The sequence below is a fragment of the Chlorocebus sabaeus genome, chromosome 29, assembly GCF_047675955.1.
Source record: "Chlorocebus sabaeus isolate Y175 chromosome 29, mChlSab1.0.hap1, whole genome shotgun sequence".
Taxonomy (NCBI): domain Eukaryota; kingdom Metazoa; phylum Chordata; class Mammalia; order Primates; family Cercopithecidae; genus Chlorocebus; species Chlorocebus sabaeus.
Genome location: NC_132932.1, coordinates 4,667,913 through 4,692,578, shown reverse-complemented (window position 1 = coordinate 4,692,578; position 24,666 = coordinate 4,667,913). Strand labels below are relative to the sequence as shown.

At 38.2% G+C, this 24,666-nt stretch overlaps 1 protein-coding gene across 3 annotated transcripts in view; it reads right to left on the bottom strand.

The window, feature by feature from the left end:
* TARS3 (threonyl-tRNA synthetase 3) overlaps positions 1-24,666 on the bottom strand; it is an 80,907-nt gene that overhangs the window by 7,680 nt on the left and 48,561 nt on the right. For all 3 annotated transcript variants that reach the window (XM_007990599.3, XM_007990600.3, XM_073012962.1), the window contains 3 exons: positions 18,896-19,033; positions 14,958-15,035; positions 14,774-14,874 (listed from right to left, as the gene is read on the bottom strand). In XM_007990599.3, the coding sequence (XP_007988790.1) occupies positions 14,774-14,874; positions 14,958-15,035; positions 18,896-19,033 (317 nt within the window). The remainder of the gene's footprint in view (positions 1-14,773; positions 14,875-14,957; positions 15,036-18,895; positions 19,034-24,666) is intronic.

Below are 24,666 nucleotides of genomic sequence, written 5' to 3'. Positions count from 1 at the left end.
CTTTGGGGTAGGGGTGGGCGGCTTGAGTCCATTTCTATGCAGGTATATGAAGAAATTAATCCCACAAACTGAAACCAGTATGAAATATTCCTGAATATTACATCATATTGATTTTGTGTGGGGAAGAAAGAGAAGCAAGCTGATCCTTTCACAGAGCCTGGGTATCCAAAATTTCTGTCCCATCATCTCTTTTAATCATGTCTAGACTTAAGAAGAGCAAATAGTGACATAAACTATGATTACACATCTATGCTATCAGATAAACGTTGCAATGAATGCCAAATTCCCCCAAAATAACCCCAGTGGATTTGCTTACAATTATATTAGATTAATAGATAAATTTGAAGAGAATAACTTCGCAAATGTTGATTCTTCTCATTCCAAAGTGTGGTGTGAATCTTCATTTAAATAACTTTTTTATGGTATTTGAGAAAATTTTATAGTGTATGCTTATAAATAACATCTATAGTCATGTGTTGCCTAATGACATTTTGGTCAACAATGGACTGCATATATGATGGTAGTCCTATGAGATCACAAAGAAGCTGAAAAATTCTTATCATCTAGTGATTTGTGTTACAAGCACCTACAGCATTCAGTACAGTAACATTCTGTAAAGGTTTGTAGCTAGGAGCAATAGGCTATCCCATATAGCTTAAGTGTGTAGTGCCCTATTATCATCTACGTTTGTGTAAGTACACTCTGTGATGTTCACACAATGACACATTTCTCAAAACATATCCTTGTCATGACTATATTTATGGGGATGCATGACTATATTTATATTTATTGTTAAGTTTATTCATATTTTCTATTTTGTTGTTGCTGTTGCTTCTGAAATGTTTTTTTTCCATTGCATTTCCTAGCAGATTATTGCTAATATTATAAAGCCAAATTGATTTTTGCATTTCTACCTTCCTTTATTATTAGTCCCATTTTCTCCATTTGATTCTGTTGGATTTCTCTATATTTTAACATCTACAAATAATGTTATCTCTTTTTTCTCTTTTTTTATCTCTTTCATGTATTTGTAATCTCAGAATAATTTTGAGTAACAATACAAATAGTAGTCATATTCATCTTCTTCCCAACTGTGCTGAGATGTTATTGCTGTTTTCTGATAAAGGCTCTTTATCATGATAAGGAAACTTTTGTTCATTTCACAGGAATGAATGTTAACTTTTATCTGATGCCTTTCTGCATGCTGAAGATAATGAATGACAGCAGCACACTCTCATCCATCCCTGCTTTTTCAGGGAAAAACCCTTACTCAATTATGGTGATGACCTTGATGCTTCTCTCTCCTCTTATATATAAGCCTGAGCAAATCACATCAGTTCTTCCTCCAAAATACACCCCCAGTGCCCCTACTTTGTTCATCTCTATGCCACCTGGCTCCAGCTGTCATCGTTTCTTACCTGATCTGCAATCCACTGCTTTCACTTTTGCTTGCCTACTCGCCGTTTGCCACACAACACCTATGATGGCTGGCTGGGCTGATTTGTTTCTCCTCCACATCGTCCTTAAATGAGGAGTTTCACTTGCGTTCTGATGGCCCTAAAGAATTTTGTTGTAGGACTGATCCTGAAGGTTTGACTTCTTACTAATAGTTGTGACCCTTGTTCCTCCAAAAGGGAGAGATTAGGCTTTTCAGAGTCCTACTAACTCCACTGTACCAATCAGCAGAAAGTTAGGGGTCAAATCCCAGAAGCTTTTCCATTTTGGCACATGGTGTGACCTATGGGACTTGGCCACTGGGTGGCGAACACATGGAACAGATCTGAATATCACTATAAAGGCTTCGATAACTGAACTGACACCGAACCACAGCCCACAAAAGTGGGTTGGAAATTTCCACCTGAACCTAACCAGGCAGATTCACTGCCAAAACAAGACAACCTCCTTAGGATTTAAAGAAGACACAGCATCTCATAATATTCAAAATGTTCAGGATATAATCCTAAATGACTTAGCATATGAATCACTGGAAAATTCTCAATTTGTGAGAAGAAAAGACAAACAACAGTCCAGCACAAGAAAACACAAATGATGGAATTACCAAAGGCTAGAAACAGCCATTATAACTGTACCCTAAAAAGTAGGGTAAACACACCTGGAGTGACTGGAAAGACTTAAAGTCTCAGCAAGAAATATAAAATATGAGCAATAGACATTGTAGAATTGAAAACTACAATGACAGAAAGTTTTAAAGAGTCATTAGATGGATTCAGTAGCAACAGAGATGATAAAGAGTTGGTGAATTTGAAGATAAGTAAATAGAATGTATCCAATCTGAAAGATATACAATGAAAGACCGAAGGAAGCATAAACAGCCTCAGAAAACTGGAAAAATACCAAAAGGTCTAATATTCAGGTCACCTGAGTCCCAGAAGAAGAGACATAGCAGAAAAGAAATATGGAAAAACAATGGCTGAAAACTATCCAACTTTCACAAACCAATAACTTACAGATCCAAGAAGTTCAAACCTCCACAACATAAACTTGAGTAAGTCCACAGTCAGACACATCACAATCATGTGACACATAAAGGAAAAGTGACTCAAATTACTGCATATTTCTCATCAGAAACCATAAGAGCCAGAAGGATGTGTAACAATATTTTTTGTGTTTTTACTTTGCAAGAAAATATACAACTTAAAAAATAAAATCTCCAAACTAAGCAGTTCATCAAAAATATTTCGGCCTACAGCCTACAGAAACTGCTACCATTTAGAACTGTACAGCATTATCATCTCAGTGTGTAGTGGCACACATGCAAATAGAATAGACCATACGAGGACACATTACAACTTAGGAAGTCACATTTGTTCAACACTGTAAACAACATATAGTGTAGATGACAGGAAAGCTCTCATGTAATGTTTATTTCACAAACATGACCTTGGAAGAATAAGATAGCATCTCAGTTATTTACATAAAAATAGAAAAATCAGCTTGAGTTTAAGGTGGCAAATCTTTCTGTAAAACTAGCCAATCTTTCACCCAGATTGAAGTTTTAAAATTTGCTCTTTGAACAGGGATAATGACATCTTACTGCAAATAATGTAAAATATTTTTTAACTACTCAGGTCATATTTTGTATTAAATTTAATAAAAAGTAAAAGTAAGAAAGCTAAGTTTTTACTTTGGGAAATGTTAACATTTATGCACAAGATGAGAACAAGACTTAAAAAAACAACTTGATAGAACTCAGGAACCCCTCCAATAAATGTAAACATTGGAAGACTTCAGAATTTATTTAAAGATCCTCACTAAATCATTGGAGCAGTAATGTTCTAATATTTATGTCATTGTAAGCATCAAAATTGTTCTATATTTTCACTACATAAATTTTATTTCATGTCTACTCTGGAAATGAGATGCAACAAAGGTTAACACAAAAATGGATGTCTCTGTTTTTAAATTAGAAGATGAGTGTTCTGGGCCAGGAGCAGTGACTCACACCTGTAATCCCAGCACTTTGGGAGGCTGAGGTGGGTGGAGTTAAGGAGTTCGAGACCAGCCTAGCCAACATGGTGAAACCCTGACTCCACTAAAAATACAAAGTTTAGCCAGGCATGGTGGTGCATGCTTGAAGTCCCAGTTACTCAGGAGGCTGAGGCAGAAGAATTGCTTGAACCCAGGAGTCAGAGGTTTCAGTGAGCCAAGACTGTGCCACTGCACTCCAGCCTGGGCAACAGAGCAAGACTCCATCTCAAAAAAAAAAAAAAAAACACGAGTGTTCAAAGTTTGCATTAACCTCAGAAGTGTCCTCTTGCCATACTACTAATTTAATATATATATTTAAACAATATTTTTAAAATATTAAAAGTAAGTAACTATCAACCCAGAATTGTACAATCAAAGAAGAAAGTTATTTTCTTTGAAAGTACAACAAAATAAAGACATTCTCACATGAAATAAAATAAGGCAATTCATCTCCAACTGATCTGCTTTCAGTAAACTTTTTTTTTCTGTTATATCTTCAGATACATGAGAAATGATACTAGAGAAAACCCTGGAACATCAGGAATGAAACAAGATCCACAGATATGGTAAATATTTGATAAATATAATGTTCTCCTAAGCTCTTTAAAATGTACTATGATTGAAAACAAAAATTATAATATTGCTTATGAGGTTGTTAATGTGTATGACATGTAGTATGTAGTATGCCTTCCAAAATTAATTTTTTTAAATAACAAGACTTGAAAGTCAAAATTGTGCCTTGATCCGTGGGCTGCAGAATGAATGCTGTGTTAGCAGGCATGAAAAAACATTAATCTCCTTGTACATCTCCATCAGAGCTCTTGGATGACCAGGACCATTGTCAATGAACAGTAATCTTTTGAAATAAATCTTTTTTTTTTTTTTTTTTTTTTTTCCTGAGCAGTAGGTCTCAACAGTGGGTTTAAAACATTCAGTAAACCATGCTGTAAACAGATGTGCTGCCATCTAGGTTTTGTTGTTCCATTTCTAGAACACAGGCAGAGTAGATTTAGCATCACTTGTTAAGGGTTCTAAAATTTTCTGAATGGTAAATGAGCATTGGCTTCAAGTTAAAGTCATGAGCTGCATTAGCTCCTAATAAGAGGGTGAGCCTATCCTTTGAAGTTTTGAAGATAGTCATTGACTTTTCCTCTTTAGCTATGAAAGTCCTAGAGGGTATCTTCTAATAGAAGGCTGTTTCATATATATTGAAAATCTGTTGTTTAGTGTTGTCATCTTCATCATTGGTCTTAGCTAGATCTTCTGGATAACTTGCTGCAGTGTGTACATCAGCACTTGTTGCTTCACTTTGCACTTGCATAATATGGAGATGGATTTTTTTTTTTTTTTTTTGAGATGGGAGTTTCACTCTTGTTGCCCAGGTTGGAGGGCAATGGCGTGATCTTGGTTCACTGTAACTTCTGCCTCCTGGATTCACGTTGATTCTCCTGCCTCAGCCGCCCAAGTAGTTGGGATTACAGGCACCCACCACCACACCCAGCTTTTTTTTTTTTTTTTTTTTTTTTTTTGTATTTTTGTATTTTTAGTAGAGATTGGGTTTCACAAACCATACGGGGTTGGCCAGGCTGGTCTCGATCTCCTGACTTCAGGTGATCCACCTGCCTTGGCCTCCCGAAGTGCTGAGATTACAGGCATGAGCCAGTGCACCTGGCCCTGGAGATGGCTCTTTTAATTTCATGAACCAACCTCTGCTAGTTTCAAACTTTGCTTCTGCAGCTTCTTCACCTCTCTGTCTTCACAGAATTGAAAAATTAGGGCTTTGCTCTGGATTAGTCTTTGGCTTCAGGGAAACTTACTCCACATCAGCAAGAAGGCTGTTTCACTTCCTTATCATTTGTGTTCACTGGAGTAGCACTTTTAATGTCCTTCAAGAGCTTTTCCTTTGCATTCACAACTTGGGTAACTGGTGCAAGAGACTGAGCTTTTGGCCTGTCTGGGCTTTCAACAGTCCTTCCTCACTAAGCTTAATCATTTCTAGCTTTTGATTTAAGGTGAGAGCCTTATGACTCTTCTTTACACCTGAATATTTACGGGCTGTTGTACGTTATTAATTAGCCTAATTTCAATGTTATTGTGCCTCAGGGAATAGGGAAGGCTGAGGAGAGGGAGAGAGATTAGGGAGTGGCCAGTGGAGCAGTCAGAACAGACAACATTTATTGATAAAGTTCACCATTTTAAATTGGCATAGTTCATGGTGCCCCCCCATTACAATAGTAATATCAAATATCACTAATCACCATAACAGATACAATAATAATGAAAAAGTTGAAATACTGCAAGGATTACCTACTAAATGTGACACAAAGACATGAAGTAAGCCCATGCTGTTGGAAAAATGGCACTGATAGACTTGCTCGACACAGGGTTGCCACAAACCTTCAGTTTATAAAAAATGCAACATCTGTGAAGTGCTATACAGTGAAGCATGATAAAACAAGGTGTGCCTGTATATATAGACAGTCGTGCACTGCGTAACAGTGTTCTGGCCAACAACAGAGCACATATATGACAGTGGTCCAGTAAGATTATAATGGAGCTAAAAATCTTCCCATTATTCAGATGTTTGTGGTGATAAACCTACCACGCTGCCAGCTGTATAAAAGGACAGCACCTACAATTACGTACTGTACATAATACTTGATAATGATAATGAACAACTATGTTACTGGTTTATGTATTTACTACACTGTACTTTTAATTGTTATCTAAGGTAAGTATTCTTTCACTTACTTTTTTAAAAAAAAGTTAGCTGTAAAACAGCCTGAGGCTGGTCTTTCAGGAGGTATTCCAGAAGAAGGCACTATTATCACGGGTGATGACAGCCCCAAGTGTGTTACTGCCCCTGGAACCTTCCACTGGGACAAGAAATGGAGGTGGAAGACAGTGATATTGATAACCTTGGCCTTGTGTAGGCCTAGGCTACTAGGCTGATGTATGAACTAGGCTGATGTATGTGTTTGTGTCTTAGTTTTTAACAAAAAAAAAGTAAAAAAAATTTTAAACTTTTTAATAGAAAAATGTTTATAGAACAAAGATATAAAAAATATTTTTGTACAACTGTAATGTATTTGTGTAAGGTAAGTGCTACAATAAAAGATTCAAAAGTTTTAAAATGTCAAAAATATATAAAAAGTTACAGTAAGCTAAGGTTAATTTACTATTGAAGAAAAAAGTTATTTAAATTTAGTGTAGCCTAAATGTACAGTGTTTATAAAGTCTACAGTAGCATACACTAATGTCCTCGGCCTTCACATATACTTACAACTCACTGACTCACCTGGAGCAACCTCCAGTTATGCAAGCTCCATTCATGGTAAGTGTTCTAAACAAGTGTACCATTTTTTATCTTTTATACCTATTTTTACTGTACCTTTTCTATGTTGAGATGTGTTTTGATACATAATTACCTTACCACTGTGTTACAGTTGCCTACAGTATTCAGTACAGTAACATGCTTTACAGGTCTGTAGCCTAGAAACAATAGTCTAGACCATATTAGCCTAGGTATGTAGTAGGCCCTACCACCCGGGTTTGTGTAAGCATGCTGTGTGATGTTCACGCAGAGACAAAAATCACCTAATAATGCATTTCTCTGAACATATCCCTGTTGTTAAGCAACACATGAGTGTATACATAGTAATTCCAGAGCAACCACTAAAAGCTATACAGAGATATAGCCAAAAACTTTCAATAGCTAAATTAAGATGAAATACTCAAATATATTCAAATAATACAAAAGAAAGTAGGAAAAGGGAAATAGATGAATGCAAAAGCGTGAGAACAAACAGAACAAATAACAAAATGGTAGGCCTAAATCCAAATATCAATAATTACATTTAAAGGAAATGGTCCCACCTAGCACCCAGAGTTTGATTTTTTTTATTTTTTCATTTTTTTCTTTTTAAATTTTGTTTTTATTATACTTTATGTTCTAGGGTACATGTGCACAACATGCAGGTTTGTTACATATATATGTGCCATGTTGGTGTGCTGCACCCATTAACTCATCATTTACATTAGGTATATCTCCTAATGCTATCCCTCCCCACTCCCCTGTCCCCACAACAGGCCCCGGTGTGTGATGTTCCCCTTCCTGTGTGATATTGGTCTAAAATTCTCTTTTTTTGTTGTGTCTCTGTCAGGCTTTGGTATCACGATGATGTTGGACTCATAAAATGAGTTAGGGAGGATTCCCTCTTTTTCTATTGATTGGAATAATTTCAGAAGGAATGGTACCAGCTCCTCCTTGTACCTCTGGTAGAATTCAGCTGTGACTCCATCTGGTCCTGGAGTTTTTTTTGGTTGGTAGGTTATTAATTATTGCCTCAATTTCAGAGCCTGTTATTGGTCTATTTAGAGATTCAACTTCTTCCTGGTTTAGTCTTGAGAGAGTGTATGTGTCCAGGAATTTATCCATTTCTTCTAGGTTTTCCAGTTTTTTTGCGTAAATGTGTTTATAGTATTCTCTGATGGTAGCTTGTATTTCTGTGGGGTCAGTGGTGATATCCCCTTCATCATTTTTTATTCCATCTATTTGATTCTTCTCTCTTTTCTTTATTAGTCTTGCTAGCATCTATCAATTTTGCTGATCTTTTTTAAAAAAAGGATTCATTGATTTTTTGAAGGGTGTTTTGTGTCTCTATCTCCTTCAGTTCGCTCTGATCTTAGTTATTTCTTGCCTTCTGCTAGCTTTTGAATGTGTTTGCTCTTGCTTCTCTAGTTCTTTTAATTGTGATGTTAGGGTGTCAATTTTAGATCTTTCCCGTTTTCTCTTGTGGGCATTTAGTGCTATAAATTTCCCTCTACATACTGCTTTAAATGTGTCCAAGAGATTCTGGTATGTTGTATCTTTGTTCTCATTGGTTTCAAAGACTATCTTTATTTCTGCCTTCATTTCGTTATGTACCCAGTAGTCATTCAGGAGCAGGTTGTTCAGTTTCCATGTAGTTGAGTGGTTTTGAGTGAGTTTCTTATTCCCGAGTTCTAGTTTGATTGCACTGTGGTCTGAGAGACAGTGGGCGTGGGACCCTCTGAGCTAGGCACGGGATATAATCTCCTCATGTGCCATTTGCTAAGACCCTTGGTAAAGCACAGTATTAGGGTGGGAATGACCCGATTTTCCAGGTGTTGTGTGTCATGGTTTCCCTTGGCTAGGAAAGGGAATTCCCTTCCCCCTTGCGCTTCCCGGGTGTGGCAATGCCTCGCCCTGCTTCGGCTCTTGCTCGTTGGGCTGCGCCCACTGTCCAGCACCCACTGTCCGACATGCCCCAGTGAGATGAACCCGGTACCTCAGCTGGAAATGCAGGAATCACCTGTCTTCTGTGTCACTCATGCTGGGAGCTGAAGGCTGCAGCTGTTCATATTCAGCCATCTTAAGATTGTTTATCCCAGATTTTGATTTCTAAATATCATTGTATTATATTTCTTGGTTCTATAATTTCCATTCCTCGTTGGAAAAATGACTGAATCAAAAGCTGGGTCAGGGAACGTACAAGATGAGCACTGAACACCTTACAGTGCCAGTGAGTAAAGCAAGTGCTTAAAAAAAAGGAAAAAGGATGACATATGTTAAAGGGCCACAGGAGCCAATATAAATTACCTCCCAATGGCAAAGGCTGGCATAATTTGAGCAATAAAGATTTTTAATGTAGTATTTTATTATAACCCAAACTATAAAATATTTGCAAGCCTATACTTATATAAATTAATAACTGGACAAATAAACAAATGTAGAAGGGATAAATCTTCTTTATAGAAGAATTACACAAAATATGTGCAGATATTGCCCTCTCCAGAAGGTGAAGCATAAGCGTAAGCTTAAATGTGGATTGGACTCAATAAAGAGTATAGAAAGGGAAAAACAGTAACTTTACAGGGGGAAGCCTGGCAAACATTATTTTAACTAAGTGATCAAGGTTAACATCACTAGTTATAAATCATATCGTACATGCACACCTTTATGGGATATGATGAGAAGGAACTTAATCTCTGTGGTATTCTTTCCAGAAACCCATAACGCTAGTCTAATCATGAGAAATATATTAGACAAACTCCAATTGAGAGACAGTCTACAAAACACCTGACCAGTGCTCTTCAAAATTGTCAAGGTGATTAACAAGGAAGGACTGACAAACTGTCATGTATCAAAGGAGACTTTGGGATAGGTTGACTAAATGCAAAGTGGTATCCCTGAGTTGGCTCCTGGAATAGCAAAATGACATTAATGAAAAACATGAAATCCAAATAAAGTCTACAGTTCAGTTTATAATAATGTACCAATGTTAGTTTCTTAGTTTAGAAAATATAGCATGATTGTGTAACATGCTAACTTTAGTAAAAACTGAATGGAAGATATATGAGAACTCTTGTACTATCTGTGTAACTTTTCTGTCAATCTAAAATTATTCAAAAATTAAAAGCTAAGTTCAAAAAAGTAAGTTTTTCAATGCACCAATTACAAGAAAGATTGTCATAATAGATTTTTTAAAAGCCAAGACACAACAATATGCTATCTAGAAGAAAACCACTTTGCAGATTAAAAGCAAAAGGATGGGAAAAGACATAGATATACCATGTGTGCAAACACGAATCGAAATAAAGCTGGCTGTATTAGTGTCAGACAAAGTAGACTTTACAGCAGAAATATCAGGGATAAAGAGGGACACTGCATGTTATGATAATGGAGATAAAAGAGTAAATTCACCAAGAAGACCTAAAAATCCTAAATATGATGCACCTAACAACAGAGCTTCCAAGTACATGAAGAAAAAACTGAAAAGCGAAAACTACAAGTCCACAATTACCACTGGAGACTTCCACACTCCTCTCTCAGTCATCAATAGGAAAAAGATAAAATCAGTAAGGATGCAGAAGAACTGAACACCACCAACAATCAACAAATCTGACTGACTTCTGCAAAACATTACACCCACCAACAGCAGAAAACACATTCTTTACAAGTACACCTGATATATTCAAACCTGAACACATTTAAGAGCACTGAGACCATACAAAATGTTTTCTGACCTAGTGGGATTGAACTAGAAATAAATAATGAAAGATAACTGCTAAATCATCAAACACATAAATATTAAAAAACACATTTCAAAACAATCCATCAGTCAAAGAGGAAGTTTCAAGGGAATTAAGAAAGTATTCTGAACTGAATAAAAATGAAAACACAAGATACCAAAAGTTATAAGATATGTCTAAAGCAGTACTTAGAAGAAAATGTATAGTATAAAATAAGGGTCAGCAAATTATGGTTACGAGCCAATTCCAGCCCATATCCTGTTTTTATAAATAATTTTTTTTGGAATACAGCCACATTCATTAGTTTATGTATTGTCTACAGCTGCTTTCCCACTACAGATGCTTTCCCCCTACAATGACAGAGCTGAGTATTTGCAACAAAGATTTTATGGCCTACAAAGCCTAAAATGTTAACAACCTGGCCTTTTATAGACTGTAAGCCTCTGTATTAAATTATATTATAAAAAGAGATAGGCCTCAAGTCAACAATCTAAGTGTCTACCTTAAGAAATCAAAAAAATAAAAGCAAATAAACCCAAAGCAAGCAAAAGGAAGAAAGTAATAAAGAACAGAAATCAATAAAATTGAAAACAAAAATAGAGAAAAATCAGTGAAATTAGAAGTCAGTTATTTTAAAAGATAAATATAATTGATAAATCTCTAGCCAAGCTGACTATATATATATATATATATATATATATAAAACTATATTGTAATATTACTAATATTATGAATGAAAGGGAAGATATTACTATAGGCTCCACAGAAATTAAAAGTATAGTATGGTAACATTATAAACAACTCTATGCATATAATTTTGACAACTTAGATGAAATGGATTAATTTCTTGGAAAGAACAATCTAAATTTTACCAAGAATAAACAGGTAACATGATGTTCTCTAACTGTTCAAGAAAATAAACTCAGGCTGAGCATGATGGCTCACGCCTGTAATCCCAGCACTTTGGGAGACTGAGGCAGGAGGACTGGTTGAGGCCAGGAGTTTGAGATAAACCTGGGTAACATAATGAGACCCCATTTCTATAAAAAATTAAAATTAGCCGGGCATTGTGGTACATGCCTGTAGTCCCAGGTTCTAGGGGGGCTGAGTTGGGAGGATCGCTTGAGCCCAGGAGTGTGAGGCTATGGTTAGCTATCATCACACCACTGCGCTCCAGCCTGCATGCCAAAGCAAGACCCTGTCTCAAAAATATAAAATAAATATAAAAATAAAATAAATACAATAAAATTTAAAAAAATAAAATAATAAACTCCAAGTTTAAAATCTTCCCAAAAGGAAACCTTCAGTACTAGATCGTTTCAATGACAAATTCTACCAAAATTTGAAAAATAAATACCATCAATTCTGCATAATCTCTTCCAGAAAACAGAACAGTATAGAATACTTCCCAGCTCGTTTTATGGGGCCAGCATACTCAGATACTAAAACCAGTTAAAGACAGTACAAGAAAAATACAGACCAATATCCCACATTAACGTATGTGCAAATGTTCTCAACAAACTATCAGGAGATTGAATCCAGCAATATATAAAAACAATGACACAGCATGACCAAGTGGATTTTATCTCAGCAAAGTAAGGCTGGTTCAATATTTAAAGTAAATGCAATCTATCATATTAATAGGCTAAAGAAAAAAAATCACATGATTATATAAATTGATGCAGAAAAAGAATTTAACAAAATTCAACATACATTCATAATAAAAACATAGAAAACTAAGATACAGGGAAACTTTAAAATTTGATAGATAATACCTACAAAGGACCTGCAGCTAACATTACACAGTAATCAATGATGAAACATCATCTGCTTGTCTAAGAATGGGAACAAGGCAAGCATGTCTACTCTCATCCCTGTCATTTACCATAACACCGGAAGCTCTCACCAGTGCGATAAGGCAAGAGAAGGTCATAAAAGTCATATATCAGAATGAGGATCACTGAGGAAAAAAAGTCATATAAATCAGAAATGATGAGTTAAACTGTCCCTATTTGCAGATGGCATGATTGTCTACATAGAAAATCCCAAGAATTCTTAAAAAAAAAAACCAGAAAACCTTCCTAGAACTAGAAAGTAAGTTCAGCAAAGTCTCAGGATACAGGATCAGCATAAAAAATCTACTGTATTTCCTTATACTGGCAATGAACATGTGGATGTGAAGATTGAGAATATAAAACCACTTACAATCACTCAAATCACCCCGAAGTGAAATACTTGGACATTTCTACACCTACATCTACTTCTGCATCTAACAAGATAGGCATAGGGCTTCAATGCTGAAAGAAGGTCATGGATTAAAATAATTAATGTAGTTAAGATGTCAATTGGAAAACTATCCAAACTGATCTCTAGATTTAATGCAATTCTAATAAAAATTCCCACCAGAATTTTTTGTAGACTGTATTAACAGCCAAACAATTAGAATAGCCAGTGAAAGCAATTCTGAAATAGAAGAATAAAGTATTCACATTACCTAATTTTAAGACTTCCTATAAAGTTACGGTATTCAAGAGAGCACAGTATTGACAAAGGGATAATCAGTGGTTCCATAGAACAGAATTTGTAATCTAGAAACAGACCCACATATATATGTCCAACGAATTTCTGACAAAGATACAAAGGCAAGTCAATGATGAAATAATGGCCTGTTCTCACATCATCTGATGTGTGGACAACTAGACATTTAGATGCAAACAATGAATCTTGACCTAAATGTCACATCGCACCCAATGAACTCAAATCAGATCTTAGAATTACAAAACTTTTGATATAAAACATAGAAGAAAATCTTCATGACCTGTACTTAGGCAGAGCTTATAGATGTGATGCTAAAGCATGATCCATAAAAGAAAAAAATTGAGAAATTAAACTTTATTGAATTTAATAACTCAGGATGAATGGGAAAGTAAAGATATTACAAAAAATGAAAAAGCAAGCTACAGACCAGGGTAAAATATTTGCGAATCATATATTCCTCCAAGGGCTTGTATCTAGAATATATAAAGAATTCTCAAAACTCAACAGTAAGAAAACAAATCACTCAATTAAAAATTAGCAAAAAGACTTTGGCAGACATTTAACCAAAGAGGATAAATGAATAGCAAACAGGCACATGAAAACATGTTAACATCATTAGCCACTAAAAACATGTAAAATCAAAACATAATGAAATACTACTACACACCTATTGGAACTGCTTAACAAACAAAACCTGACAATACCAAGTACTGGCAAGGATGTGGAACATCTGCAACTCTTTACACATTGCAGGTGAGAATGCAAAATGGTGCAGCAACTCTGGAAAAACAGTTTGGCAGTTTCTACAAAGTTAAATATCCAATTATCATATGACCCATTCCCAGGTATTTAACCTAAAGAAATGAAAAGTTCTATTCACACAAAAACCTACACACTAATACCTACAGCAGCTCTATTCATAATCACCAAGAACTGGAAGCAACCCAAACACCCTTAAATGAGAGACTGGATCTACAATGGCTTACTAGTCAGTGATAAAAAGGAACAAGCTAGCAATACATGCAAAACCATGGATGAATCTCCACAGCACTGTGCTACGTGAAAGAAGCCAGCCTCAGAAGGCTCTATACTGCATGACTCCATTTACATGACATTCTGGAAATGGCAAAACTATCTTGATGGGGAATGCATTAATGGTAGTCCGGGGTTAGGAGTAGGAGGAATGTGTGACCACAAAGAAGCAGCACAAGAGAATAACAGAATCATAATCATTAAACTGTACACACACACACACACACACGCAGAGAGAGTTAATTCTACTCTATGTTCTTTTTTTTTTTTTTTTAAAGAAGTTGTTGGCTTACAGTGATAAAATTGCCTTTTTTTTCCTCTGCTTTTTCAAGAAAACATCTCATCCTTAAGACACAGACCCAATGCCAGCATTTTGTGAAGTCTTCCCCTCTGTAACTCAGGGAGAGTCAGCAGCCTGGATCGTGTTTTCATGGCACTTTGTTCATATCTCTACGCTCATGTTTAGTTTTCTTCCTCCCCCTACTAGACCAGAAAATTCAAGTTGATTCCCAACTGGATTATGATCAGGTAAACAAATATATATTGAGTGTATAGTACATATACTAGACATTCACTAATGTTTATTTCTGTATTGCTAATACTCAAATGGCAAACAATTAGAATATTAGTACTATAATATTTATCACATTCAATCACTCACCTAACATATGTGAGATTAAATCTAATAGGCAGTTGGAAGTCCAGCTGAATTGTAGCACATTGATGGTATCTGCCAATAGCATCCTTGATTTTTATGTCAATCTACAAATTAAATAATGTTTTCTTAGAGAGGGTATTTATTTTTCTTTTAAGTTTTACTTAAAAGAAGCATATGGTCTACTTACTTTAGGGCCATAAAATGCTCCATCACCTGGGTTCATTTTCCATGGTTCTCCAAATTCCATCAAGCTATTCTGCAGTTGCTTTTTCAAAAGAGGAAAAAAGATAAAATTATACATTGTATTTTTTTTTACATACAGCTCACAAAAGTTACTATAACTCTTCATTACAGTCTATGTTAGTTCAACATATATTTATTGAGCATCTTTTACATTCAATAAACTATTGAGCAGGGACTACACAGAGATGATTAAGGTGCCACCTGCTCTCAAGAAACATAAACATTTCAACTGGGGAGAAAAGATCATTTATAAATTGTTCCAGTGAATTCCAGGTAAGCATTAGGGAGGGGACGCTTGGTCTTCCTCTTAACACAGGTCCCCTGTGCCCTAAACAATAACCAGCTTCTGCCTCCTGGTGACGGTTCCAAGACCCATTCCCCTTGTAGGTGGGGCCTCCACACATGAAAAAGCAGGAAAGCCTTGATCTCACTCCCTCTTCCACTCTGAGTCTGGGTGGGTAAGAAGGCCAAGAGGGCAGGCCTTGCTACTTCTTTTTTGCGTTTCCTTCACCTCCGCACATGTCTGGGAGGGTCACTTATAATTTATAGGGGTGTGGGAGCATGAAGCTCTACTTTTGTCTTTAGCCTAAGCCACTTCATGCCTTCAACTTAGCTTGTAGTGAAGATGTTACACATTGAAGATGAGGGTGCAAGTGTGTATTAATGAAAAATTTCCCAGAGTCTTCCAGTATTCCCACGAATCCAGCTTCCCTGGGAAGCACGTGGGCATTCCTAAGTCCTTGGCCAAAGTACTGCCAAAACACGAGCCAAACTCCCATCATCGCCTCCATCATACTGGTGCCCATGAGGGGGCAGATTTTTGGGAGTGACATGCCTCATGGGGACATCAAAGCAGTGGCAGTCTTAAGGCCAAAGCTGCCATCATCAAGAAAGCTGACTCCTGGAGTCCTGGAAGCCTTTCCCAGGACCTCAGTCAGGATATGATCTTGAGAGAGATGGAGATTTTATTCCTGGGATCCTGAGAGTGTCCCACATAGGCCTGATCTTACAGAAGCAGCTTCTTTTCTACTTAGGACCAGAGGAAGCCACCCCCGTGGAGACATTTCCTGGGCCTGGAGGCCATGCTCCCCTGTTCTACTCTGTTTCTAAAAGGAGAAGGAACACAGGTTTCCTTCTCATGTTTCCAGGACAAATGAGGCCCTCCTACAGCAGATACCAAGTGATGGAAAGAATTCTGGGGACTGCAAGAGGCTAAAAAGTCAAGGAAAGGCCAAGTTTTGGAGCAGAGGATAAAGCAGGGGTCACTGCTGCTCCTTGGGCCTTGGAGGACACAGAACAGGAGGGCACAGTAGGAGCTGCCAGAGCCAAAAGAGCATTGGATTCATGCAAGATGTGTCTATTTCAAACTGTTTCAGACACTTCTGAAGACAAAATATTTAAATGCTCATTTCAGTGATTTCCAGGCCAGGGTTAGATATTTGAGAGAAATATCCCAAAAGCAGAAGCAGGTCCATCCAGTCACACCCCTGGGTGACCTCAGGCTTGGTTGCTAAACTATTTACTCCCATCAGTTAAGAAAAGAGCAAAAATGCTGGGGCTTCCAGCCTGTCCTCTCCATGCCAGGTCTATACCTGGTCCATCCCTTTTTCAGCTCCCCACACCCCGCCAAACTTCAAATGAATAGAGTAATGACAATGATACCAACACCTAACATCTACTGGGCACTTACATGTGCCTGGCATTATGCCTAACACTCCTGTAAATTACTTCATTTAAGTTCACCACACCCTCAGGAAGTAGGTGTTATCGCTACATCACCACCACCATCACCACCACTGTCTCATCATCACCATTTCATGCTTGATCCTGATGCTTAGAGATCTTCTATAATTTACTCATGGAGATAAAGTACTTTCAGAATTTAAAGTCTGGAGTAAAATGGCTCCAGATCTGAGCTCTGTGTCCTCATTTCCTCTTCCTGCTTCCACATGGCTGTTAGGTAAACTGAGTCTGCATCCTTCCCAGGGTAGATAGTCTATCTCATTTGGCCCTCTGAGTCCATGCAGTGGATGTGGAAGAAGAGCTTAGGGTGGGCATGGGTCAGTGTGGAGGAGAAGGCCCTATTTAGAGCTCAAGGCTAAACTGCTTTTGTGCAGCCTCTGCTTGGCTTCTGTACCTATTAATCATGTAAAAATAATTGTTACACTATTAATCCAGTGCTTCTCTGATTCGTATTTCTTGTATTTGTGTGTTAAGCTCCCACGAGTACAGTAGTCCCCCTTATCTGTGGTTTCATTTTTCTCAGTTTCAGTCACCCGCAGTCGACTGAGGTCTGAAAATATTAAATGGAAAATTCCAGAAATAAACAACTCATAAGTTTTACATTGTGCACTGCTCTGAGCAGCAGGATAAAGCACTATCTACTCTGTCCTACCTGGGATATGACTCGTCCTTTTGTCCAGAGTCTCCATGCTGGGTGCACTGCCCACCTGTTAGTCACTTACGAGCTGTCATGTTTCAAATCACCTGTGCAGTATCGCAGTGATTACGTTTACATCACCCTTATTTTCCTTAACTATGGCCTCAAAGCACAAGAGTTGTGTTACTGGCAATCTGGATATGCCAGAGTGAAGCCACAAAATGCTTCCTTTAAGTGAAAAGGTGAAAGTTATCAATTTAATAAGGAAAAAAAATCCTATGCTGAAGTTTCTAAGAGCTATGGTTAAAAAAAAAAATCTTCTATCCATTGGGTAAGTTGTGAATTAGTGAAGAAGGAAAAAAAAATTCATGCTAGTTTTGCTGTTGCACCTCACACTGCAAAAGTTGCAGCCACAGTGTATGAAAAGTGCTTAGTTAAGAAAGGGCATTAAATCCCAGCACTTTGGGAGGCCGAGGTGGGAGGATCAGGAGGTCAGGAGATCGAGACCATCCTGGCTAACATAGTGAAGCCCCGTATCTATTAAAAATACAAAAAATTAGCCGGGTGTGGTGGCGTGCGCCTGTAGTCCCAGCTACTCGGGAGGCTGAGGCAGGAGAATGGCGTGAACCTGGGAGGTGGGGCTTGCAGTGAGCTGAGATCGCGCCACTGCACTCCAGCCTGAGCAAAAGAGCAAGACCCCGTCTCAAAAAAAAAAAAAAAAAAGGGCATTAAATTTGTGGGTGAAGGAATGAACAGATAGGTGTCCTAACCTGATTGCCGTCAATTTGGTACCATCCAGGGTTTCAGGCATCCACTTGGGGTCTTATTCGCCATGGATAAGTGGGGACTATTATATTCCAAGCAGAGGAGAACTAACAGGCAGAGCAGGGTATCTGGCCATGACACCATCCTCATTTTTAATAAAAGCGAACACAGGAAACACACTATATCCTTTGTTTATTAAGGAAAAAAAAAAGCAATGTGATGAGCTCCTTATCTTGATTTTGCAAAGCTTAGATGTAACGTCTTTGAGCGTGGGTGTCTTCAGACAGACACAGGGCAGGGCATGACAGGACGTGACTATGAAGCGGACTCCAGCATCAAGTATGCACATCTACATCTAGAACATGCAGCCCTGGGACTCTACAGTTGAACTAAGATGACTCAACAGGCAATGGTTTAAAATAAACCTCACAAACCGAGAGTTATAGCAATCAGAAGATTTCTTTAAAAACCTGAGCCAATTCTTAGTGACCAGCACTGAAAGACTACAAGTAAAAGCCAGATATGAACTTTAAGTGTGAAGCAAATGTAAGGTATTATTATTATCACCGTCACAAAGAAAACGGGATAACCACATTCTACAACCTATACATTTATCCCACAATTTCCAGTTTCAAAATTTCTATTACAAATTATTGCATCCTCCTGCAAGAAGCGCAGCCTCTCAGGTGTTTTCCATATGACTAAAATGAAGAGGAAGTACAAGGTGTGTCTTTTACCTTCTCAGCCTCATTCCACATCTCAATCTCTCCTAGGAAGTTTTCCGGCCTTGTTGACAGGTTTAATTGAAAGGAGAAGCCAAATGTTGAGTAAACAGATTGCAAAAACTGCAAACACCCCTTTATTTCTTCTTCAATCTGAAATCAAAGCAAATGAAACATTCAAAAAGAACATCAAATTAAATTCATTTATGTTTTAAAAAATAAATTTCTTCATGCCAGACAGAAATAAAGTATGTTTTTAATGGAGTACAGTTGGTGACTCTGTTTTGGTTGTTCATCCAATCCTGAGTTGAATCTTCATTTGAGTGCTAGGCACATGCGGGCTGGCAGATTCTCCAGGCCAGAGCAGGGAACGGAGGAGTAGGCGAGGGAACTGTACTGTGAAAAGGCAGCGCCACGCACAGGAGAACGGCAAGGAGGGGCTACCCAGAGGAAGTGAGACTGAGCTGCAGCAGGGGACAAGCAAACGCTCTGCATGGAATGGTAGCTCAGGAGCTCTGTGAGCAGAGGACACCTTGAGTTGAAGGCTCAGTGGACACAGGAGCAGACTAAGTCAGGGGCTGCATATGATGGGATGAAGGGCAGAGGGGCAGCGTGGTAGGTGAGCAGGCTAGAGGCAGGCAGGGGCCAGAGAAAATTAAGTGCTTTCAAAGCCAGGTGAATGTATGGATTTTTTAGCCTGAGAACAATGGGGAGGCAATGAAGGGTTTTTGTTTTGTTTTGTTTAAGCAGCGGACTAACATGACCCAATGTGTTCTTTCTTTCACAGTATGTGGAATGAATTGGCAAGATTAGAAGACAGCCCCGTCAGGAAGCTGGTGGAGTCAGTTAGGAGCAAGATGATGGTGGCTTAAACCAGAGAGAAGCACCTGAAATGCAGGGAATTTTATGGATTTGAGATATCAAGTCTTTCTTTCATTAACTGCGATGGCTAGTTCCTTGTTTTGTTTTGTTTTTTGAGACAGTCTTGCTCTGTCACCCAGGCTGGAATGGAGTGGTGTGATCCCAGCTCACTGCAACCTGCCTCTCGGGTTCAAGTGATTCTTATGCCTCAGTCTCCCGAGTAGCTGGAACTACAGGTGCTCACCACCACACTTGGTTAATTTTTGTTTTTTTTTTTTTTTTTTTTTTTTTTTTTTAGTAGAGAAGGGGTTTCGCCATGTTGGCCAGGCTGGTCTTGAACTCCTGGCCTCAAGTGACTCACCTGCCTCAGCCTCCCAAAGTGCTGGGATTATAGGCGTGAGCCACTATACCTAGTCTTTTTTTTTTTTTTTTTTTTTTTAAGTTCCTGGGTACATGTGCAGGATGTGTAGTTTATTACGTAAGTATATGTGTGCCATGGTGGTTTGCTCCACCTATCAACCCATCACCTAGGTATTTAAGCCCAGAATGCATTAGCTATTTATCCTGATGCTCTTCCTCCCCCAGCTTCCCTCTGACAGGCCCCAGTGTGTGTTGTTCCCCTCCCTGTGTCCATCTGTTCTCATTGTTCAGTTCCCACTTATAAGTGAGAACATAGGGCGTTTAGTTTTCTGTTCCTGTGTTAGTTTGCTGAGGATAATGGCTTGTGATGGCTGTTTTTAAGTGTCAACTCGACTGAGCTAAGAGATGCCAGACAGCTGGCCACCTTTACAACATTTATTTCTGGGAATGCCTGTGAGGGTGTTTCTTGAAGAGATGAGCATCTGAATCAGTGGAATAGGTAAACAACTTCCACCCTCCCCAATGTGGGTGGGCCTCATCCAATCTGTTGAGGGCAAGAATAGAACTCAAAGGTAGAGGAAGGGCAAATTCTGTCTCTTTTTGAGTTGGGACATTTATTTTCTCCTGTTCTCAGACATTGGAGCTCCTGGTTCTCAGGCCCACCGACTCTGGAACTTACACCAGCTCCCTCCTCTGCTCATCCCACTGAGGCTTTTGGCCTCAGACTGGGAGTTATACCATCAGCTTTCCTAGTTCTCCAGCCTTTTTTTTTTTTTTTTTTTTTTTTGAGATGCAGTTTCGCTCTTGTTGCCCAGGCTGGAGTGCAATGGCGCGATCTCGGCTCACTGCAACCTCTGCCTCCCGGGTTCAAGCGATTCTCCTGTCTCAGCCTCCCAAGTAGCTGGGATTACAGGCATGCACCACCACGCCTGGCTAATTTTGTATATTTAGTAGAGACGGGGTTTCTCCATGTTGGTCAGTCTGGTCTTGAACTCTCAACCTCAGGTGATCCGCCCGCTTCGGCCTCCCAAAGTGCTGGGATTACAGGCGTGAGCTACCATGCCTGGCCTTTCTCCAGTTTTTAATTGGCATATCATGGGACTTCTCAGCCTCCAAAATCAAGTGAGCCAATTCCCGTAATAAATCTCCTCATATATCTATATATTCTACTGTCTCTGTTTCTTTGGCGAACACTGACTAATACAAACATAACATAAACAATATAATAACTTCCCACATGCTAAGCACTCTGCAGGATGAAGGGAATTCAGGAAAGAATGAAATTACCAGGAAGTAATAATATGTTTAGATACAGTGATCAATAGGGCTTATAGGTTTCCTGTTATCAGTCGGGTATGTTGGCTCATTCCTGTAATCCCAGAACTTTGGGAGGCCAAGGCGGGTGGATCACCCGAGGTCAGGAGTTTGAGACTAGCCTGGCCAACATGGTGAAACTCCGCCTCTACTAAAAATACACACACACACACACACACACACACACACACACGAATTAGCCAGGCATGGTGGAGCACACCTGTAATTCCAGCTTCTGAGGGGGCTGAGGCAGAAGCTGGGAGGTGGAGATTGCAGTAAGCAAGATTGCACCATTGTACTCCAGCTTGGGTGACAACAGCAAAACTCCATCTCAAAAAAAAAAAAAAAAAAAAAAGAAAAAAGATTTCCTGTTACCATCCTGCTATTGATTTCTACTTTAATTCCATGGGGTTGGAAAAAACACTTTGTATAATTTCAATTCTTTTAAACTTGTTGAGGTTTGTTTGATGGCCCAGGATATGATCCACCATAGTTTAAATGTTTTGTGGGCACTTGAACAGAACATGTGTTCTGCTGTTGTTGGGTGCTCTACACAAGTCAGTTAGGTTGATTGTATAGCAGAGCTCTTCTATATCATTGCTGATTTTCTGCCTAGTTGTTCTGTTCTTTTTTGAGAGAGGGGTGTTGAAGTTTCCAAATATAATTGTGAATTTGTCTATTTCTCCTTTCAATTTATCAGTTTTTGCTTTACATATTTTGCAGCTTTGTTGTGTGATGCCCACACATTTAGGATTGCTATGTCTCTGCAGTGGATTGACCCTTTTATCATTATATAATCTCTGTCTTGAAGTCTATTTTATCTGATATTAATATAGCCATCCTAGATTGCTTCTGATTATTTGTATAATATTTTACCATCCTTTTACTTTCAATCTGATTTTAGTGTTACTAGTTGGAGTGTATTTCTTGTAGGAAGCATATTGGTGGGTCGTTTTTTTTTTTGTTTTTGTTTTTGTTTTTTTTTTTTGAGATGGTATATCACTGTCACCCAGGCTGGAGTGCAGTGGCATGCTCTCGGCTCACTGCAACCTCTGCCTCCCAAGTTCAAGTGATTCTCTTGCCTCAGCATCCTCAATAGCTGGGATTACAGGTGTGCACCACCACACCCAGCTAATTTATGTATTTTTAGTAGAGATGGGGTTTCACCATGTTAGTTAGGCTGGTCTTGAACTCCTGACCTCGTGATCTGCCTGCCTTGGCCTCCCAAAGTGCTGGGATTACATGCGTGAGCCACCTCGCCCAGCCTGGGTCATATTTTTAAATCCACTATGTCAATCTCTTTTAATTGGTTTATTTAGATCATTTATACTTAATGTAATATGTTAAGGCTTTACACTGCCTTTTTGTTTCCTTCTTGTTCTCTCTTGTTATTCATTTCTGTTTTCTTTTTCCTGTCTTCCTATGGATTACTTTTAATAATTTTTTGGAATTCAATTCCAATTTATCTATAGGTTCTCTTAGTGTATCTCTGTCTATAGTTTTGTTTTTCAGTGGGTTTTCTAGGTATTATATAACTTATCAGTCTAGATATTGTCACTTTACCAGCTCAGGTGAAGTACAGAAACTTTTATTCCCTTTGTCCTCCCCCATTTATAGTAAATTTTCTTAAACATTTCTTCTACATACATTTAGAACATCAGAAAGAGCATGTGATTTTTACTTCAATGATCAAACATAATTTGGAAAACGCAAAAGAAGGAAAATATATTGTATTTACCCATTTTTATTTTCACAATCTTTTTCTTCCTAAAGTTCCCTGACTCCTCTTTTCATCATTTCCTTTCTGTTTAGAAAACTTCCTATAGCCATTCTTTTGGTGGGTCCAATGTCTTGATTTCTCCTCAATTCCTGAAGGGTATTTTCTATAGACATCGATTTCTGGGTTGAAAATTCCTTTTTCTTTTTTCAGCACTTGAAAAGTATTGTGCCACTTCCTCCTGTCCTCCAGGATTTTTTTTTGTTTTTGTTTTTTAATGAGAAATTCCTATCAAATTGTTTTTCTCTTTAAAGGTAATGCATCATTTCTCTCTCATTGCTTGCAAGCTTTTTCTTTGTCTTTAGTTTTCAGTTTACTATGATGTATCTTGGTGTAGGTTTCTTTGAATTTATTCTGAACAGTTTCTTGAATCTGTAGATGCTTTTGCCAAATTTGGCAAGTTGTCAGCTATTATTTCTTTGAGTACTTTTTCACTCCCACCTTCAGTCTCCTCTCCTTTCAAAATTATGATGATATGAATGTCAGATATCTTGTTATATCCCACTGTTCTCAGGCTCTGTCCTTTTCTCTTTCAGTCTGTTTTCTCTCTGTTTTTCAGATTGGGTAATTTCTGTTCTTGTCTTCAAGTCTGTCTTTACCATTCTGCTTATGAATCTATTCACTGAATATTGTATTTCTCAGTTCAAAATTACCATTTGGTTCTTCTTTATATCTTCTATTTCTTTCCTGAGATTTTCTGTTTATTTGCTGACTTTGTAATTTTTGTTTGTTTCAAGTGTGTTAGTAATTGCTCATTAGTTAGTAATTGCATTTTTATGATGGTTGCTTTAAAATATCTGTCAGACAATTGTAACATCTTTGTTATCTCCGTGTTACTGTTCATAGATTGTCTTTTTAAATTCAAGTTGAGATTTTTCTTGTTCTTAGCATGATGAGTGATTTTCAGTTTCTTAAACCTGGATATTTTGGGTTTTATAATAAGCCTCTGGATCTTAAATGTTGTTTTAGCTGACTTCCACTGACGCTCTTCCAGCAGTTACTGTCAGGTGGGAAAAGCAGTCCAAGCTTTTGGAAAGGAAGTAAGGGGAGAGGAGTTCCTCATTACTTCTGGGTTGCATGGGTGTTCTAGCTCCCCCTCCACGGCCATCACTGCACATAGCCTCATGACCAGTGGGCAGTGAAAAAGTCTTATCTTTCCACTAGATGTCTTCTGATACTACTCAAGCAGGAGTGGAAGAGGCACCTCATTACTTCCAGGGGACGGTGAAAGTCCAAGCTCCCCCACATAGTCTTTACTGACACTGCTGGGTTGGGGGAGGGGAATGGGATATCCTGTTATCGCAGGAGTAAAAGTCCCAGCTTCCTAATAAGCCTTCTCTTACCCATTCCAACAGGTGTTGGGGTACTTATTTAGAGCCTGGTGAGAGTTAAAATGTAAGCTCCTCAATCAGCCTTTGCTGGCATATAAAGGGCCACAGTTTTTTTCTGTGGTGTCTGGCTAAAAAAAAGTTTT